The sequence below is a fragment of the Rhinolophus ferrumequinum genome, chromosome 3, assembly GCF_004115265.2.
Source record: "Rhinolophus ferrumequinum isolate MPI-CBG mRhiFer1 chromosome 3, mRhiFer1_v1.p, whole genome shotgun sequence".
Classification (NCBI taxonomy): domain Eukaryota; kingdom Metazoa; phylum Chordata; class Mammalia; order Chiroptera; family Rhinolophidae; genus Rhinolophus; species Rhinolophus ferrumequinum.
In genome coordinates, this window is record NC_046286.1 from 69,459,266 (window position 1) to 69,481,639 (window position 22,374).

At 35.7% G+C, this 22,374-nt stretch overlaps 1 protein-coding gene across 1 annotated transcript in view; it reads right to left on the reverse strand.

The window, feature by feature from the left end:
* The window catches only part of MAN1A1 (mannosidase alpha class 1A member 1), a 156,355-nt gene that overhangs the window by 64,248 nt on the left and 69,733 nt on the right, over positions 1-22,374 (reverse strand). The window contains exon 5 of the mRNA XM_033100521.1: positions 2,285-2,379. Coding sequence (XP_032956412.1) covers positions 2,285-2,379 — 95 coding nt within the window. The remainder of the gene's footprint in view (positions 1-2,284; positions 2,380-22,374) is intronic.

Consider the following 22,374-nt stretch of genomic DNA (forward strand, 5'->3'; position numbering starts at 1 on the left):
AAAGCTGCTATGTAAAATACTGTAAATGCAAAATAAGGTCTCATGAAACACTTGAATGCCCCAGTTAATGAATTTTCAAGAGGCAGAGATATGAAAGATAATAGAGGATTCAGTATTTAATAGTTTTTAGAAGTATTTCTTTATTACATTATACTGAAAAATATCTCCACTGTACACTAAGAACAGATTTAAATATCTCCACTGTACACTAAGAACAGATGTAACTAAGGAAAAATCCTCTTACTTGTTAGAAATAAACACTAAGTAAAGTTAAGTATGCTTTAAAATAATCCAATTTCTTATGCTTATTTCAAAAGGGGCTAGAACTAATTAAATGATATCAGCATGTGACAATTATTGACTGAATTTTTGCAAAGATGTAGGCCCATACCTCTCTCTATTAGTTTTAGTAGGTCTTTAATTTCATTACCTTCCAGAAAGCAGTAAGAACTAGTTCCATGGAATCTTATGGTAGAAGGTTGGAGTGATCACTCACTCCAGTAAGTCCTAGGTGGGCTCCTATGGTTTTGTCAGCTTTTGGAAATTGTGTGAAAATATGTGTGCCCAGGAATATGCATTTTATGAGGAAAGGGACTTATTGCAGCAGAAGTTCAATGTGGCCTATGAACCTGAAAATGTTCACAAAGGAACTATGAAGGTAGCCTAACTTCCAGTTTACAAATAAGCCTGGAGAGTTGAATTGATTGCTCTAAAAACAATCCTGCATTGGCTGTAAAATACCTAGAACCAATTAGCTCAGTGTACTATTCCGCTCATATTATTTTTCTCAGAGGGTATGTAAGGAAAAAAATATGTTAAATGTGTAGTGTTTTTGTAACCAGATCTTATTTCAGGTAACAGAGTAGTTTCTAGGTCAGAATACTATCTATAAAAACAAAGTCTAAAGATATGGAAGATAATATAGGTAGTCTATATTACCACATACGTAAAATAAATAAAAAAACTCAACAAATGCCATGCTGCCTCCAATCCGAGCTCATACCCACTCCTGCCTTAATATCTTGCAGCACATGCTATGATCTTCAAAGCTCACAGGGAAAACCTTAGGATCCTTAGAGGGGAAAACAGAATCCTGAAATATCACATTACACAACAGAGAACCATCTGAATTAACGTGGACCAGTGTGGGTGGCCTCAGCACCCCTGCTCCTGCCCCAAACACAAATAATGAAGAAGAAATGTTTATTAATCACACCCAAACACCCTATACACTCTCTTGGCATTTCTAAAACAAGAAAGCTGTTTCATTTATGCCTATGCACCAATGTGTGGGTAAACATTTAAGTACATATTCCAGCTCTACCATTTACATACAGTATGATGTTAGGCAAATGACTTAATCTATCTGTGGCTTGAGTTCCTTATCAGTAAAATGGAGAGGACAACAATATTGATCTTTCTGAGTTGTGAGGATTAAGTATGGTATTAGGTTGGTGCAAAAGGAATTGTGGTTTTTGCAATTATTTTTAACCTTGTAAACTGCAATTACATTTGCACCATCCTTACAATATGTGTGAAGTGTCTAGAATAAGGCTTCATATTTTATGAAGATAAATAGCTATCATCATCATCCTCACACAGAGGCACATATACAATTAATGACTTCTGGGGAAGAAGGAGCTAAGAAGGAATCTTAAGAGACAATGGTTTATTAACAAAATACTCAAGCTATCATGAAAATTCAAGCTATTCCCTAGGAGAATGCCAGAAAGCTTGTTCAGCCCAGGTTTTTCTTGGGGCCACATTCCCATGGACTTGTCACACCAGGGTGCTCCACCCACAAAGGATGAGAAGGTTGGTTTCATCTGGGTCAGTGGCACACTTCCCTTACCTCCTGGTAACTGTGGGCGGGGTGGCCTCAGGTGCTCCCAGTCAGGTACACCAGCTTGTTGCGTGGGACATATGGTTAGTGCAAGTGTTCTATCTTGGAAATGCTTCGATGACAATTTTAAAGATAATGGGATGTGCTTGGAATCTGAAGAGACAGTTTCACTGATGCAATAACACCATGAAGTAATGAAAACCTCAAATTATGTCTGGGTTGGATGACTCTGTTGGGGTCATGCTATCCTATGACAGGGACCCAGCTAAGGCTACGGGACACTGAAAAACTGTAACTTGCAACATGAGGACAGATGTCAAGACTCCCAATGGTGTCAGTCACTGACACACACACAAGTAATTATCCAGCCAGTGTCTATTATTAGATCACAATGTCCAGTATTTTAACTTAAAATATGTGGTCAAAAATGAAGAGTTTTACCTTTTTATATTCAGCAATGCCCAAGGTATTCCAGAGGGAGTATGAAATGCTGGTAGCAATTTTACCCCAAGTTCCACTGCTTTCTTTCGAAATATCTGAAAAGTTAAACAGGTAAGTAAGCTATAGTTGTAAGCAAAATAAAATATACTATACTACTATCTCACATTTAGTACCTATCTACTTTAAAATTTTCTATATATAAAGAAAAATAAAAGTTTCTCAAATTCATAGCATTCTCAAATTAATAGAATTACCTAGGAAAGGAAGAATGGTCCAGGGACCATTGTGCTGTGGGGTATTAATTTCCAATCTTGGTTGCACATTACAATCACATGGGGGAGGTTTAAATGATACTGATGTTTGGGTCACACTGCTGAGATTCTAATTTCTATGGCTTGGAGTTTTCAGATCAGAATATTTTAAAGCATCACAGGTGATGTTGGGTGATTCCAATGTGCAAGCCAGGGGGAGAACCACTTGGAGTGAAAAATCAGGAGATATGGTCCTATTCTCTCTTCACTTATTTACTAGGGTACGGAGAAAGGAGATGTTTTAAAAAGACATTATTACATGAAATTGATACGTCTTCTTAGCCCTTTATAGTTTTACCTTCCTCTGATGTTAAATATAGGTAATATGAAAGATACAAAATTAAATTAGGTCCCAATTCCATCCACAAATTAGTAAAGGACATATGCACATAAATATCTAGAACACAGATAAAATGAGAGCTGGAGATAAAGTCATCTAGGAGTTCAGGTGAATTCAGTAAGGCTGTATGGTGCAGACGGCACTTAGATGAGGGCTGTATGTAGCACGTACTGGGGACTAATAATGCTAGAGATTGGAGTAAGGAGTGGGTACTAAAGGGGGCTTCCCTGAAGGCATCAGTCTGAACGCAGGTGGAGACAAGTGGGGCCCTGCAGAAGAAACGGAACAGGTCTGCTTGTCTGACCAAAACAGGGGCATAAGGTCAGGCATACAGAGCATGGGCCGGAAGAGTGGGGTGTCGTACATGTAAGGCTAAGAATTTCATTTTGTTAAAATGGAAAAATACTGAAAGTTTTTGAGCTGCAAATTCACTTGAGGAAAGCCATGCTTTAGGGAGATTAATTAGATGACACCCCTTCATAGTTTTTAGTCCAAAGGAAAACACTGAGTTAACTTACTCATGGAAGGAAAGACTGCTGCAGCCTTCCCTGCTATAGCTCTCGCAGCAAGCAGGTGTTGCGTCGCTTGCCATACTGGATGCATGAGCATGGTGGGCTGGGAACTGAACTTTTACCCTCTGCCTTTTCCTCAAACAAGGGAGATGTAAGAAATGGTTGGGGGAGCCGTGAAAAGCATGGAGAATGGAAGCAAACTCCTCTCCCAGCCAATGGGAAAGGATTTATTAAAAACAGTCATGCGTGGCTTCTCTAGAGGGAAGGGGTCTTGCCCAAACTCCTGCTCTAAGAGCTGAGCCTCCCCACAGAGAAATCTGGGCACTAGGGCTCCCACCCTGATGATAACCTAGTGGTACCAATGCTGGTGCTATTTCTGAAACCCTGCTCTTTGGGAATCTCTCTCTCATTTAGTAACAAAAGTTAAGAAAGTAGTGAGTTATAATGTAAAAATTTGATTGACCAGAATTTACATAAACTAACACTCCTAGAGTGCAAATAAGGACACAGACATTTGTAGTATATAGAATGCTAAAAACTTGAGGTACCATATTTCCCCCCACAAATTATTATGACTCTCTTTAAAACGGACAATTTCTTGTTTCAACACCTGACAGTGTATGGAAGGAGAGGAGGAAATAAAAAAGACCAAAAGGTATATTCTTTATGGTTTTCCTTCCCTCTCTCCACCTTACAATAGAGAATTCCAAGTTCTCTTCTGCTGTAAGGTGTGAGGTGTGATTAAAAAAAACATGGTGAACGTTTGAATAAAAAAACATTTATTACAGTAAAAGACTCAAAATACACTCCCTCTTGCTTTGAACACACTTATCCTATCGTTCTTGTCACTTGCTGAAGCAGTTCTGCAAGTCCTCTTTCATGAGTGTCTTTAGTTGCACTGTCGTGGCTGCCTCGATGTCCTGAATCGATTCAAAATATTTGCTTTTTATGGTCTTTTGACTTTCGGAAAGAGCCATTAGTTGTACGGTCCCAAATCCAGTGAATAAGGTGGACGAAGACACACTGTAATGTTTTTATTTGAGAGAAATTGCTGTACCAGAAATGATGTGTGACATGTAGCCTTTCCGTTGTGGTCAAAAAAATATGGTGAATGCTGCCGCTGAGTGCCATCGAACGGAATGGTAGGGATCTTCAATATGGGAAGCGGTGCGTCAAACCTTAGTAACAGTGTGTGCCAAGTGTCAACGTGTTCGGTGCAGTCAGTTGGCTGTGAGCTACGGTTGAGAGAAGGTGTGTTGCATAATGTGCCATAAATCATCCTCCATCATGACAACATGTGTTCCGTGTCACACATCGTTTTTGGTGTATGGCAATTTCTGTCAATTAAAAACATTACGGTGTGTCCTCATCCACCTTATTCACTGGATCTGGGACCGTGCAACTTCTGGCTCTTCCCCAAAGTCAAAATGATTCAGGACATCGAAGTAGCCACCACAGTGCAACTAGACACTCACGAAAGAGGACTTCCAGAACTGCTTCAGAAAGTGGCAAGAATGAAGGGAAAACTGTGTTTCAAGTGAGGGGGAGTATTTTTGAGGGGGATTAATAGCAGTGTGTCTTTTACTGTAGTCATTTTTTTTTTATTTAAACATTCACCCTATTGTTAGATGACACCTCATATTATCCAATTACTGCCATCTCTTGACTTTCTAGTTTCCACCCAACTTTTTAAACTGTTAATTAATTAACTACTTTTCAAGAAACTTATGTAAGTTTCAGGATTTGAAAACTCAAAGCTTATATTTGAATTTCAGCTCCATTTCTTCAAGTTGGGTAATCTTGGGCAAATTACTTAATCTCCCTGTGCCTAACATTCCTCATTTATAAAATGGTGATAATAATAGCGTTTACTATTTTAAAGGTTGTGGTAAAAATAAATGCATTATTATATTTAAAGACTTTAGGATACATTAGCAATCACTCTAAAAGATTAGTTGTATTTTTTATAGTGATAATAATAATGGTATTGTATTTCCCCAAGAACTTTCCCTATTTACCGCCTGAAGTTCTTTCTTATCTTGACTTTTACCCAACTGCTGTTCTGGTATCTTCTACTCAGGTTCTTTCTCTCTCTCTCTCTCTCTCTCTCTCTCTCTCTCTCTCTCTCTCTCTCTCTCTCTCTCTCCCCTCTCCCCCAACAAACATACTCTTGATCATAAGCATTCATTCTCGAGAGCTAAGCCCTCAGTTTTCATCACCCATTTGCATTCCCAAATTGAACTTTCCATTTTAGCTCTAGTTCTGTACTTCTACTTGCATGCTCACATCACAATTTGTGTGTCTTGTTGTCTTCTGACACTTAACATGTCCAAGATGATATTAATCCTTTACTATCCCAAACAAACTGCCCCAGTTCCATCACTGAGTCCCTGGGCTCCGGAGAGCAGGCATTTTGACTTCTGGATTTATTGATCTTTACTCATTAAGTATTAATATTGATTCTGCTGAAATGTTTCATACATAGCTCATTCTCTTTCTGTGATACAAGCATAGTCCACATTTTCATCATTGGGATAATAAAGTGGCATGATCAAAAGGAAGGTCCTTTTTTCTCCCATTCTTCAGGATTTTCCCTCCTGTCTCCATTAATCTGTATCTATATTACCAAATTTCTCTTTTTACCATACAATGTTCTTGTTCAAGAAACTATAATTATTCCCTCTGTTGCCTAAAATATCAGGTCAAAACTGATCTATTGACTTTTCAAAGACCTCTATGAACCAGATCTATCTATTATCTTGTATTCTCTCAAAGACCACTCTGGCTCCAGCTGAAGTCTTCATGGTTTCAAGCACTCATTGAAGTTCAGTTCACTTTAGTATCTTTCTAAAGGTGTTCCCCATCCTCCCTGCTTTATTGAGATGTAATTGACATATATAACTTTGTGTACAACATGATACTTTGATACATACGTATAGTGTGAAATTATTACCACAATAAGGTTAGTTAACACCTCCATCTTCTTATTTTGTGGTGCCACCTTAGTATATTTATTGACACAGTTCTCTCATCTGAAACACACTTTTCTGCCTGCTATTGGCCAATCCAAATTCACCCATTTTCCAAGGCCCAGGTCAAATCTCAAATCCAAGGCAAGATTCTTTCCTTCTGTGAACTCGTACACTGACAACTAGAATCACACAATGCTGTATTTGATTACAGAAAGCAAGACACAGATCTCTAAATGTTTCCTTGTGTTACTCTTTGTATCTCCAAGGAATTTTCTTTTCTTTCTAAAAGTAGAGAAATAGACATCCATTTCTCTATCATTGCCTATTCTACATATCCACCCCAGGTTAGGTAATTTTGTATTTAAATTTATTGATTTCCTTACAGTATTCCTTTGAGTAGCACGTGGGAAGATATTTATACTCTCAGTTAACCGGAAACAGCAGCACTTCCCATCTTGAGATTTTTGCCTCTGCTAGCAGGTTCCTCTGGCTGCAATGCTTTTTCTCTAGCTCTTTGCATGACTGGTTCATTCTTAACTTCAGGAATCCCTTTAAATGTCCCTTTTTAAGAGAGATCTTTCTTAACAACCCCACATAGAGTTGGCCATTCTCACTTATTGTTTATCATATCACCTTTTTTATTTTCATCCCACTATTTATCACATCCTAATTATCTTATTTGATTACTTGTTTATTGTTTGACAACCCCACCAGATGTAAACTTCCTGAGGGCATGGACTTTGTCTTGTTCACTGGTGTGTGTGTGTGTGTGTGTGTGTGGTGTGTGTGTCCCTAGTTTCCAGCAAAGCAACTAGTACTCAATAAATGTTCATTTAGTAAATGGATGAAACAACCAAAGAGTAATTAACATACTTGGGGCACTGTAATGAGAAACCACTGACATTCTAGTGTTTGCAAAGTGCTCCATCCTATTCCACTGGTTTCTATTGTCTGCAATTAATTATGTCAAGTATTCAGGAGTCTCAATTTTGGGCACAATTACAAAATAATTTTGGATGATAACATTAATTAACTTATTGATGCTTTAAATGAAATTATACGTGAGCTTGATTCAATTCCAATTCTTAATGTTCGATTTGTTATCCCCTCCTGAGATATGAAGAGAGGTTACTTGGAGAAGGAATCTAAATTCTCAAAGAGAACATCTTTCTACCTAACACAGTGAGTATATAATAAAATTCCAAACTAGCTGATAGAATTAATATTGTTAAAAGAATGAAGGAGAAATGTCGCAAATCATTTCACAGGGCACTTAAGTTTTAACTAGCGCATCTTGGATAATGTGCTGAAAAGCAAATGATCACAGAAAGTACACTAAATGGTACTTCAGTGCTCCTTCCAATGGGCAGGCATGATGGGAGCACTGGACCTGGGCCAGCACACGGATGCTGGGATTGGCTTCAGCGGAAGGCCTGGACTAGCCACTGAACTTTTCTGGTTCTCAATTTCCCCAGCGAAATGGGAGAGCAGGGATGATAATTTCTATTTTTGATGTATCACTAGAAAAAGTACTACTGAGAACTCCTCAGAGCCAGTGCTAAAATGAGACTGCCAAAAAAGCAAAATTATTATGTTTTATAAAGATATGTTAATTTGTTACTGGATTCTTAGTCAATCTTGGTTTCCAGGGTGTGCTGGTACTTGCATTTGGTGGGGAAGATTTTATAAAGTCAAAAGGGCAAGATGAAAAATGACAATAAAATGTAAGCTATGCTGATATAAAAGACATTTTTTAAAACAAAAATGACAATTAAAATTAAATCGGGTTTTTGTGCAACTCGCACCAATCCGTTGGTGAGGGGCAAACATCTCATGACCAAACAGGAATCTTCAAAAAGATTCTGCATTATAGAGATTCTGATTTCATTCACAGTAAAAATCAAAACTAATATAATGTGCTGAAAGAACAGTGGTAATATATGATGAAGTAGCTTCTAAAATAATCTTTTAAGCATGCAACACAAATGGTCCAAAGTTAAGAATTTCAAAATAATGTCACCAAAACTGTATCTTTTCATTACACTTAAGTAACATCATCACAGTCTTACTGCTGTTTTTGATCAATGTTTAAAAAACTTCAGATTTTAGAATCTAGCAAATAAAAACATTTATCTTTTTATTTTACTCTCGCAGATTGGATTAGACAAGGCTGTAAACAAGATGTATGGCTTTTTTTGCCTTCCTAATTTGCAGTTCCCTGAAGAACTGCACAAGAATATTTACACGCCAGAGCAGAGAGTAGGAAAGAAGAAATGAATAAGAACAGACAGCTCTGGAAAAAACCAGTTTCAGTTCATACACGCTTCAGTTTGAAGTGCACAATCAATAGCAAAGGCTTTTTTTCAAATGCTCATGCTGAAAACATCACTGTTAAAAGATCAAACACTAATTCCCCATTAGTAAAAGCAGAGTTTACCTATTACTCATTTTCACTATCAAAAGCTTTCAGCATAAGATGCCATCTATATGAGAAATATTTCCGGCTGAAAAATAACTGAAATAACCCATATATTGTTAGCTAAGGTGATTAACACACATAATACGGACCAAATTTAATCATTCAACCAGTAAATACTTATTGAGCTACTTGGGCTTTTCAATTTAGAGTGGAACCTCTAAAGGTTTAAATATTCAAAAAAAAAAAAGACACCCAGCAAGAGTTAGTCCAGCAAAAACTTTCAGCTGAAGGGACATCAAAGGTCATCTAGTTTCATAATCTTGGTATACAGATGAGGAAACTGAGGTTCAGAGAGGTCTTATTCTCCTAGTTAAATGCTCTGATTTGGGATGGTTTGATGACAGCTACAACCAAGTGAATGACATCTTCATGCAAGCTCAGAGAGATGTAATTCTTCTGATCCAGAGGGACTCTCCCCTGTGAGTCCCCTACATGTGTGCAGATATCTTTCTTCCACTGCCTGATTCTAATCTTTCCATTTTCTCTCTAATTGATCAAAACAAAAAACTGAAGATTTTAAAAATTAAAATAATTATTTGTTGTATTTGTCAAATTGCATTATGCACTTCATTTTTTAAGTTTATAAGTTTAATTCAGATAAATACTTTTGTCAATAGTTTTGTTTTTCTTCCCTGTGATTCAGGACAATTCAGTTTTTAGCCTTTAGGCAATTAGATGAAGAGAGTGTTCTTCACTTTCCTGAAAAATTAAAGCAGTAAGATCTTGTTTATTCAGTGCTAACCTGCCAGAAACCATGGATCATGACCAAGAAGAATCAATATAACTGTATCTTAGATTTGAGTTTCTAATGTATGAAAGCACAAAGTTTAAGGGCAAGAAAAAAACTTCCAATAATTTAAAAATTTAGATGTAGAATGCCCCTAGTGAACAGGCATTTTAGATTTAGCTAGCTTTTCATTCTCATGAAAAAATTAACAGCTGGAGAAAAAAAAAGTTAAAAGTTTGCTTTTATACTATCCCCCTAGTCAAAATGAATAAATGTTGATAAATGAATGAATAAAATTGCATCCTGACACTGAGAGGGCTCGGATTTCATTCTCTGGCTCCCGAGTGGGGAAAATTTTATGAAGAGGGCAAGGTGAAAAATGGGGAGAAATACTGGGAAAAATTTCAGGCTGTTGTTCAATGTAGACATTACCAGTATCCTTGTGGGTTGCAAACAATGCTACCCAGTCCTGGAACTAGCCCTGAATTTCCCGAGCATCAGCCAGAGTAAAGGTGGCCTCGTCACAGGTACACTGAACAGGGACTCAGGAGGCCTGAGTTCTAGTTCAGGCCCTGATACTCACTAGTTCTGCCACAATGAAAATGGGGCACTTCTCATTGGTTATGGAACTTTTCTGAGAGATGAGGGGCAAAGATACATAAACGAGAACCGCACTAAACACCACACTGGCTGATAGAGGAAACACCCTGAGAAACGATCAGGGTCCTTTACAAAATGGTTTCCTATGAGGAAAGTGTATGTTTGTTGTAGAGATAAATGGCGCAGAGGGGGAGGCTAGGAAAAAGAACATAGTATGATGACAGAAAGGTACATGTCCCTCTTCTAACATGTATTCGGTATGGAAGTTAAAAATGCACAGAAAAGGAGAGGAAAACCAAAGGCTATATAGCGCCCACACTTAGAAGTATCCTTAGGTGTTTCACATATTGTAATATCTTAGATATTTTAACTCCTGAAGCACTGACCCAGGAACAATAAATAACAGCATAATAGTCCAAAGCACAGTACTATGCTTACAGATGGGTTGTTGATCTCTCATTTTATCTCACTTTAGGCTTAAAAATTGGGCAAGTTAACAACATGACATTTGGAAAAATATGCAGTATATTGTTAATATAAAAAATGCAGTTAATAACATTGAATATTAGATAAGTATGCCAAATAGTTTCTGAACACACATTTCACACTACAAGGATAACATCTTAAAACAACAAAAAAAATCCCCACAACATAACCCTGCCTGTTAAAGAGACAGGAATTATGTGCCCCACCCACCTATGATTTCTAACATAATTTGTGGAATCCACCACATACAGGTTGTTAATAAGTGATATTACAGTGTTAAAATATGGACTGTTCTGTTTACTATTATGTGTGTGGGAAAACAGCATAAACCATTTGAAATACACAAAATGCAGGTTTGGAAACCTTTGTTCACTAGAAAGATAAGAGGAACAAAATGACAGCCTCATCTATGCGAGTATACTGTGATTCCCTGTCATTTTTGAGTTAGGAGGCATTCCGTGCTAGTGAATTTTTCCAGATACAAACTCTCACCGATAAAGAACATTGATATATTTATAGTTTAACCTTTTTCTTTGCATCGATCGAAAAACCATATTTATCTGTTCTTTTGATTTTGCGCAACGTACAGGGATGCTGCCTCGGTGACTCGCCATCAGCATCACATGCAGACACAGGTGTGGCTGCGAGACCTAGGTCCTGTCTTCAGCTGTCGGGGCTGCATGATCTTAAGACCTCACTTAAACCCCTCTGCACTTCAGTTTCTAAATGTGTGAACAGGGACTCATTCTCCCAAATCACACGATGATCAAATGTGATTAACTGCACAAGTGCTTTTTAAAGAGCAATATCAGTAGTTACCATCATCATTGTTCTTTTGCTCTAAGATAGCGGTTCCCTCAGGAATAATTGAAGGATGTTAGAATTTTGGGCAATACACTAAATGGTCCAAAAACTGCTGAGCTTTTATGTCTGCATTCCATGGTCCTACTGGTTTTCTTTCTGTTACTGGCTATCAGTTCATTAGAATGAAGAGTTCTCACTGTCGTAGTGTATTTGCTCTCCTTCTAAGTTACTAATTTCGTAAACAGTTGTCTGTACCAGGGCCCGAGGATAAGTCAAATGGCTCTTCTGTGCCTATCTTATCGTGAAGGGAATGAGCTTTAAGAAATGGGCCCTTTTTGTGTCAGACGACTCAATTTGAGCTATTAACTCGATAGGTATGAAAAAGCAATGAATTAGTATGTGATTTAGCAGTAACAGTTTGAAAATTCATAAAGTAAACTAAATACCGATGTTTACATAGATTTTGTTTGCTGTTTTGAAAAAAATGCAAAATGTAAGCGACTCCTTTTTCATTCTATTAAAGTAAATGTAAATCTTTCTGGTTGTCCATCTAATCCTATTAAACTGGTAGATTTAATTTCTGCATAACCCTCCTTTATCATATATTATACACCGATACGTCTAAAGTACTTTTGGGCACTGAGTTCATAATTTTGTCAGCTGATGGGTGAACATTTTAAATTATCAAATGGTGATGCTATGGGTCAGAAAATTTAGCAGCAGTGCTGTATTTGTCTTACGTTTGCCCCACTGCCCCAGGCAAGTTGAGTAGCCTCTCTTAGCCTGAGTTTCCTCACCTACAAAATAGAGAAACATACTTGTTCACCTCAGAACTCAGAGAAGTTTTCATTTTCTTTTTTCCCAACACCAAAATTTCAATTTTAAAATGTCTTGTTATATACTGAATATATTCTCATTATCGAAAAATCATGAAATTGTGAAATAAACAAAAAATATAGAATCTCATGAACCCTATACACCCCAAGACAACTATTGTTAACATCTGAAGTCTTTGTCCTTCTAAATAGTATTGGCTGCATTTTTTTTTTAGAAAAATGGCATCACTCCATATACACTATGTTGTAATGTTTTAAATCTATCTCCAGCAACTTAATCTACATTAAGTACAACATTTCTATATCAGAGGTCAGCAAACATTTTCTTTAAAGGGTCAGATGCTAAGTATTTTAGGCTTTGAAAACCACATACTCTCTATATCTCACAGTTTTAATTTTTTTTCACTTATAATCCTTTAAATTATAAAAACAAATCTTAACTCTGGTAATACAAAAACAGGTCTCAGGCTGAATTTGGTCAGAGTGCTGTAGTTTGCTGACCTCTGTTTTATATTGATGGGTACGTTTCTGTAACATTTTTTTGAAACAGCTACATACCACTGTATGGATATGCCACAATTTAGCCAGTCCCTTCTTACTTGACACTTAGGTTTCCATTGTCTTGGTAGTACAAACAGTAGTGGAATGAACATTCCTGTACATATTTATTCATACACATGACTATTTCCTCAGTTTGAACGTTTGAAAGTATAATAGAATTTCTGGTTAGAGGGTTTCACTATTTATTCACTCATTCACTATCTATAGTTGTGGGGTCAAAGAAGCCATGGACACATGTAAATGAATGGGCGTGTCGGCAGTTGACCAATCCCTGCATTATGTTAACTTGATTGAAAGCATCTTAAATATTTTTCATTTAAATGAATACATTTTAAGACTTTTTCATATATCCTATTTCATGACAACACTACATCTGTTTTTAATAGTGTTATAGTCTTATAGTACCATAAATAATTCAATTAAATAATGCCTTGTATTAATAACTGTAACTACTCTATCGAAATGTCACATAACTCAATACTTTTCTATTAAAAGAGTTTTGAAAATATCAAATTGAAATAGGTCAAGAGGCATTTCCTCTTCAAAATACAAACAATAACTCAGGATATAACTTATCTCATCATTGTGGCCACTCACACTATCCGAATGCTTTTTAAAGCTATTACACACACACACACACACACACACACACACACACACACTTCAGCGTAGTCTAAACTTTCTAAATTATAAACTTTCAAAAAGGAACCTCTTCTATAATTCTGACCTTTTAAAAATGTCAATTCATTTATTCAACAAATATTTATTGAGTGCTTATGTACTACATGCCAAGTTGCACAAGGCACTGGAATACATTAAGTAAACAAGACAGCTGTGGTCAATGACTCATAATAACACTTGTTTTTGAAGTATAGCACTGGAAAAATGTCCAGGGAGTAGTATTTTATGATGCACAGGAAAGGATCAAGTAATAACTTTCATTTCTTCTCCAAAAGAAAATGAAGATGGATATAGTATTGTGGTGGGTACTGCACAAGGTAATCAGACAAATCCTTGCCATCATGAAGCCTGACCATGTGAAACTGGCAAAGGTATCAGAGATATATAGAAAGGCAATAGTATAAAACTATAGAGAAAGTTCTCATTTAGGTGTTTTTGAAGATCTTAAATTCAGCTTCAGGCAAAGCAGACTTCCTCCAATGTGATCAATACACATCATATATATACATCTTTTCTTCTGTGGCCAGTCAATATCTTAAAGGTTATTATTCAGATGGAAATCCCCTTTAGTAGCTAAGAAACTGACCTATTAGATCAGTTAAAAAAAAAAAAACACAAAAAACTAGGTCCAGTGGAAAGATTGTGGTAGCAGCACTGTGTATTTAAAAAAGTAAAACTCATGCACAGAGAAAGACAAATACTGTATGATATCACATATGAGCAATCTAAAAAAGCTTAACTTATAGATAGAGAAATAGTGGTTTTCAGGGCCTGGGAGTTGGGGAAAATGGGGAGATGTTGGTCAAAGGGTTCAAACTTCCAATTATGAGTAAGTTCTGGTGATTTAATGTACAGCATGGTGACCATAGTTAACAATACGGTATTAGATACTTGAAAGTTGCTAAGACATTAGATCTTAAATGTTCTTACCACAAAAAAGAAAACAATAATTATATGAGGTGATAGAGGTGTTAACCAAAGCTACTGTGGTTATTAATCATTTTGTAATAATATGTAAGTGCATCAAATCAACACGAATTGTACATCTTAAATTTACACAATGTTATATGTCAATTATATCTTAATAAAGCTGAAAACAAAAAGACTCAAATTTGTGAGGTAAAGCACAGTGGAGAAAACGTGGCAGTCAAAGATAAAAAGGGAGTCAAAACAGAAGTGTTCACACTGTAGCCTCCAGTCCAGTCTAAGGGCCAGGTAACAGACCCACAGAATCAAGGTACAAAAGAAATGGACTCAAGCTCTCTTAACATTAAATAAATAGCAATGTACTGGAAAAAAATGTAAGACAAACACTGAAAATTTCATCTGTTACCAAAGCAAAATAACAGTGAGATTTTGTTATTTTGACTCTAATTTTAGTAATTATAAGGCAGTATTGTTGAAGACAAATGACTAAGAACCACAAGAAAAAGCAACTTTTTGGGGGGGATGGGGGTGGGTTGTGATAGAAAATAAAAACAAACAAAAATTCTGGCAAAGTCCAACTTGGATCTTGAAATTGAAGGAAATAAAATTTCAAAAGACTAAAAAAATCTTCATTATATATTAATGACAGAAATTTGTATCACATGTTCTTCAAAGATTATTGTCTTCATTTAACTGGAATTTTCCTTAACATAAGTGAAACTCCAAATAGCTTATGCTGCGTTTGATATAATGTTTGTCAAATTTTAGGAAAGGAGATTTATTATGATTCCCAATAGAGGAAATGTCTCCCTCAACTCTTGATCTAGTAAATCAGGGCATGGTTTTCTAATTAGTGTTGATAGCTAAATTCAGATGTCTATTTTCTTACTAGTTCATTTTTTAAAGAAAGGAATCCGTTGATTGCAAGAGGAGGGTTTCATGGGATTAGGTTAATGGTTCTCAAAGTGTGGCTCTCAGAACAGCACTATCAGCATCACCTGGGAACTTGTAAGAAATACAAATTATCGGACTCCCACCCAGATCTATAGAATCAGAAACCCTGAGAGTGGGACCCATAAATATGTTTTAATAAGCCTTCTTGGAGATCCTGATATACAGCAAAGTTTGAGAAGCACTGAACTTCTCAGAAGGTAAACTCAGGTAAATTCAGTAAGAATGGGAAATTCTTACTGATTCTGCAGTGAATCAAGCAAAAATCTTTAATAATCTTTAAATTTAGCAAACAGCACAAGAGGTATTAAGCCATATGATGCTGAATTTGCGGTTTAACTGCCAACTCTCCATTTGCTTTTCGCCTGATATTTAAGAGCAAATGGGACAGCCAATTCCCAAATGAATGACAGACATCACTGCATAATTTCAGTCTTATGTGCTTACCACTGTGCTTTAGGAGCTTATTTTACTGTTAAGTCATGTCTTTAAGTCACTTAATAGCATTAGAATGGAAAGATATGGTCAAGTTTATGAGGCCAAGAATGAACCTCCTGTGAGTATTTTATACCACATTGAGAATTTAATTATTGGTTCACAACACAGCATTTACTGTGTTTCCCTGAAAATAAGACCTAGCCGGACCATCAGCTCTAATGCGTCTTTTATAATATAATATAAGACCGGGTCTTATATTAATTTTTGCTTCAAAAGACGCATTAGAGCTGATGGTTTGGCTAGGTCTTATTTTCGAGGAAACACAGTATTAGTGTTTTCTTTCTTTATACTCTGTTGCAAATCAGTACACAATAGCAGTTGGTTTTAGAGGACCATTTATATGTAAAGTAGCTCTAGTATCTATTTGTGATACCATGTTTTCCTGAAAATAAGACCTAGCTGGACAATCAGCTCTAAGGCGTCTTTTGGAGCAAAAATTAATATAAGACCCAGTATTATATTATATAATAAAATATGTTATATTATATTATACCCAGTCTTATAGTAAAATAAGACGGGTCTTATATTAATTTTTGCTCCAAAAGACGCATTAGAGCTGACTGGGTAAGTTTTGAGTTATTTTCAGGGAAACACAGTAGTTCACATGTAAAATAATCCTTCCTGTTTTAGCATAGCACTAGTCATACAAGGTTAAAAACATTAAAAAAATATTTTTTCAACAATGAGAGCGATGCCAATACTGTCGATTTGGAATGGAATTGAGAAACATTTGTAATTTTACAAATTACATATCAATATTTATATATTACATATTGATATTTATATATCAATATCAATAGCTTATATCAATAGTATGGGGGGTGGACGGGTGGCTCAGTTGATTAGCGTGTGAGCTCTGGTCAATAGGGCTGCTGGTTTGATTCCCACATGGGCCAGCGAGCTGCGCCTTCCGCAAGACAAGGAGCTGCAGCTGAGCTGCTGCTGAGCTCCCAGCAGCCAGGAGGTTGGGTTGGAGTTGGGTTGGAGCGCGTATTCTCAACCACAAGGTTGCCGGTTCGACTCCCGAAAGGGATGGTGGGCTGTGCCGCCTGAAACTAAGATTGAACAATGGCGACTGGACTTGGAGTTGAACTGTGCCCTCCACAACTAAGATTGAAAGGGCAACAACTTGACTTGGAGCTGGAAAAAAACAGCTCCCTAATAAAGTCCTGGAAATACACACTGTTCCCCAATAAAGTTCTGTTAAAAAAAAAAAAGTCTTTAAAAAAAAATAGTGTGAAGAAGATTTATGTACAACTTTCTTAAAGATTTAGATTGAATCATAGAATATGTGGCCTTTTGGCTGTCTGAAGCTTGTCCTGAGGTGGATTCATCAGGAAGGGCTCCTGGAAACATTTCCTAAGTTCTGGCATGTTGATAATAGTTTGCCTCTGTGTCCTTTACACCTGAAAGTCAGTTTTGTTGGATATAAAATCCTTGTTTCTCATTTTTGCTACAGCTGCCAGAATTCCCCTTGAGTCTGTCATTAAAATGGGAGATCTGTTTATAATGGAGAACAGTCTGCATTCAAGTTTTCGGTAAGGAAGGGGTGAAGGCTGTGGCTATTCCATAAGTAAAGAATCAGTGCATGTTCCTAACTGTTTCTGTATCTATAGCAATGTTTCTGTTTCTGTATCTACTGCTTCCTTTGAAGTGCTTCTTCACTTCTTAGCATTTCCTTCCCACTATCAACCAGCCATTTTTAATTCCATAGAACACAAGGTTTTTCTAGGGCATAAAGTTATCCAACTTTTCTACTTCTTTTTCACTCCCAGGTATTTACATATCTGGACTACTTAAGCATTGTATAGCATGAAGCACAAATCTACACTTCACCAGAAGGACTCATTATGTTTATCCTCACAAATGAGTTAAGAAGTTTTGAGTTATGGGAAAGAAACTTCTCTTTGAGCTATGGGAAAGTTTTGAGTTATGGGGAAAAAAACAGCCCTCCTCCAATTTGTAACATTCTGTGAACTTGAATGTCAGTGTATCATACACTGAATTTAGTGTATCATACAAAAGACATTTATTTCGTATTCCATTGTTTTAAATTAATGAAAAAAATCTGAAAGTGATAAAATGACTTGATCAAGGTACTGCAGTGAGTCAACAACTTAACAGAGTCCGAGAAGCTAGGATTTCAGATGCTAAGAGCAATGTTCTTTCTACTTCATAAGAGCTACTTCTTAAGTCTATTAGGTTAATGTATTTAATACAAAGAGCAGTTTAAGTAGACTGCTATTTACAACTGGTTTACCTATAGGCTCAAAATTTGGCAATTTTCCTTAAAAATACAATTTTAAGATGATTACACAAAAGTCTATTTAAATTACAGGATCTCAGACAAGCAGCTGATATCCCATAATTGGAAGAAGAGGTAGAGTTTTAAGGTGAGCAGAGAGTGAAATAAAAGAAGACATTGTTGGCTTTTTATCACATCTATAAAGTACTCCCAAAATTTTCCAAAAATTGTATTTGAAAAATATAAAAATTTCTAATACTTGTGTACCTTTAACCAAGATCTATCAATTCATTTCATGTAGTCATATAGTAAAATTTGCTTTGTATTTTAAAAAATAAAGTAAAATAGTAAAAACTAAAAAAAAAATTACAGTTTTTAATTACCTTGGGTTTTCATCATAAAGTGAATCTAGATTTTGATTTAAGAAATGTCATGAGTGTCTAGAAGACTGTATGGTTTCCTTTTTTTTTTTTTTTTTTTGACATAAATTTGTATTTATTGACTTGAAAAGATGCAGATTTTTTAGTGAAAAATGCAGTTTGCAAAATATACTGTAAACTGAGCACTATATTTTGAACACACAGGCATGTGCTTGCACGTATACACACACACACACACACAAACACACACATCATAAAACATAACATACTGAAAATTCGCATCAATGACTTGCTTTTGTGAGGGAGTATGAGTGATGTTCCCTTTAGTCACCTCCTTTATCTCTCACACAAGGTTTTCTTTTTTCCCTGGCTTATTACTGAACTTTTCTCTTATTTTCTTCTTTCTCAAGCAAGCATGCATTGCTTTTGAAGTTTCTTATGGGATATTTACTGCTATAACAATAGGAAAAAGGGTCTCTGCTATGTCTTCTCTAATACCTTCTTTCAATTACATTCTCTAGAGAAAGACAAAGTCACAGATTGTGCTAAGTACCTCAGTAGTCCCAAATTTTCCTCTATATTAGTAATAAACATAAACTTTATTATGTTTATATGCTTATCAGAGATAATGCTATTATTTTGCTTTTTAAATGGTTGATAATGAAAAATGCAAAGAAATTTCCAATTCACTTTTTATTACAGACTATGAAATACTCTATACACTATTTTGGATCACACTGTAGATTGATTTGTGCATGTGTTTGACAAAAAAAATCTCATTTGTCTTTTTAAACTGCTCTTGATAATACAAACACTAAGTAGCTGGACGTGAGACTGTGCAAGGATTTATTACCAATCTATCTACTTAAGCTTTGTTTCACCTCCAAACTAAGAATCATATTAGCATCTAATAGATGTTGCTGTAAATAAACCACCATCTGAAATAGGAATCTATAAATTGACTATAAAGAAGGAAATTCAATTATCACTGAATAGTCATTTTCTTTATGAAACAGATGTTAGAAAGAGAAAAAGGTGATTTGCAAGTCTTTATAGGCTAGATTCTTGTCAGAAAAGTTAAAGAAATTAAATCTTAAGAGAGTCTAGAACTGAATCCTGAGTAAGTATAGAGGCAAAAGTTTGGTAATTTTTTTCTAAGTCTATTGCATTTTTTCTTTAATATTTTTTTCTGAAATAAATGAACAAGTATAAATTGTAATGGTTGCACAATATGTTATTATGTGGGCATTCTATGATCTGCTCCACCATTCTTTTACTGCTGGGAATTTGAGATTTACTGATTTTATAAAATATATCCATTAACTGCTTTAGATATATTATATTTTGGATTTTTCCTTTGAATAGATTCCCTAATGTAGAATAACTGGAGCTAAATAAATACCTTTATTAAGGTCTTATATCCATAGAACTTAATAGCTTTTCAGAGCAATTATATCAAATTACATTCCCTTCAGCAATGTCTGAGCAAATTTTTGCCCTACTCTCACCAAATTGGATATTAACATGGTTTTTAGTCTTTACTAATTTGAAAGGAAAAAAGAGGGCAGAGAAGAGTCAAAGTATTGGTATTTTGAGTAGTTATAAAGAGAATAAATGATTATTCTGCATCTGGATATGGGTGGAATACACTGAATGGATAAGTAAAACTAGTGGGAAGTGCAATATCCAGGCAGTGGTAGAATGACATGGTAATACTTGAAAGTATGGGAATTTCCCATTTATCTGAATACTAATTAAACTCCATTATTTGAGGTAGATCTTGAAATTCCACAACAGAATGGACCCCTAGAAAAAACTCACGACAGAATGCTGGATCACTGGATCTAATCTTAGTTTAACCTTATGGGCCCTGGTTTTGAGTCTTGTCTTTTGACAGTAGTTAACATAATTGAAGGAAACCACACTGTAAAATGTTAGTTCACTGAAAATCTTAAAGACTATGATAACTTGATACTTTAATCATTTTTTACAGTTACTTTTACGACATATGATAATAAATCTCACCTTTCCTTCCTCTCTTTGTCTAAATAAATGAAATATAAAAAGCAAATAGTCAACTGGATTCCAAATTTTTGTTCACAGTCAGGAGAAATTTATTAAAGTGCTGTCAACTTATGATAGATTTATGAGCTATTTCTAAATCCTATTTGGAATTCTCTAAATACATAAAAGCATTCCAATTGTATTGGTAAACCTTCACAATTTATGTCTGTTAATAAAGCCAAAAGATTTTAGTTTCATTTGAAGTAATTTCATTTCATTCTTTTTCCTTCATGTTTCTTTATCAGAAAATATGATTCAAAATCGAAAATACCATTCATTTTTCCAAATTGTGCACATCTCTTAGGTTGGTGCAAAAGTAATTGCGTTTTTTGCAATTATTTTTAACCTTTTAAACTGCAATTACTTTTGCACCAACCTAATACATAATTCAGCATTCTCAATTACTACTGTCCTCAATATACCTCACTTACAAAGAAGTTGAATGTATAACTTAATCACTCAAATGTCATGCTAAAATATAGATATAAAATTTATCAACATTTTGAACTGTACCTGACACTAATTCAGAATAAAAAGAAGAATTAATGCTAAAATCACTTCGATCTTGATAGATATTGCAAAGTTTTTGCTACATGTACGCACTGGACAATGAGAAGTATTTTATTTTACTGATGAAAAGTATGAGGGAATGAAGGATGAAAACATAGAGAAGGAAAATGAAAAAGCTTACAACTTAAAGAATTATGTGGAAAAATTCAAGGAACTTTGTGTTTTGAAAATAGGCATAAATGCAATGAATAAATAATTTCAAATACAACTTGAATCCAAATCTGTTATCAACTCACAAGTGTTATGAACATATCAGTTTAATTTTCATAGCTTAATTATTCTTTGTTGCTCAGGAAGTGCAAGATTTCATGGGTGACAGAGGATTGTTGTTAGCTCATTACATGAGGTTTACATGTTAAACTGATGAGCAAGTAAAAAAGAAAGATGTCAATCCTGGTAACTTTCGTTTTGGGAATAAAATGTGGGCAGGGTCACGCAGGGTCAAATCTGAGTTTGGTCACTTCCTGCGTGACTCAGGAATCAGCCCCACAGAGCTTCAGTGCATCTACAACATGGAGATGATGCAGTTTCCCCATATTGGTGCTATACACCTGGCACACAATAAACCCTCAACACACGGTCTGTTACCACTGTTATCATTACCATCACTCTCCTCTCCCTCCTTCCCCTCCTCTTTGTCCCAAAGGAAAAAGAGAAATCTATCATAAACGCAGAACTCTCAAATTCCTCTGTTCAGAACGTTATTTTCTCTGACTCTTCAATGGCATTATTCAGATTCTGGCTCCAATTTGGCCGAAAGTAGTCTTCCTCATCTCCCTAACCCTCCCCCCATCACTCTTTATCAAATGAGTGTATTGTAGCTTTTCACAGCACTTATTGTTATCTGAAATTTTCCTGTGAACTGAACATTATATCTCATTAGCATGTATACTAGGGGTGCCAAAAAACGTATACAAGTGGACACTTTGGTCAGCGTTGCTCAAGCAGTAGTTCGCCACAATCAGAAGTGTCTGGATGCTGATGGTAACCACTTTGACCACCTCTTATAATTGCAGAAGTCAAATGTGACTGGTATTCATCTTTTGTTATCAGTATATATATCGAATATTATAATTTTAATACAGTTTTCCTTTCTTAAAATGTGTATACTTTTTTTTGGCACCCTCTATATTTTATGGGAGAGGG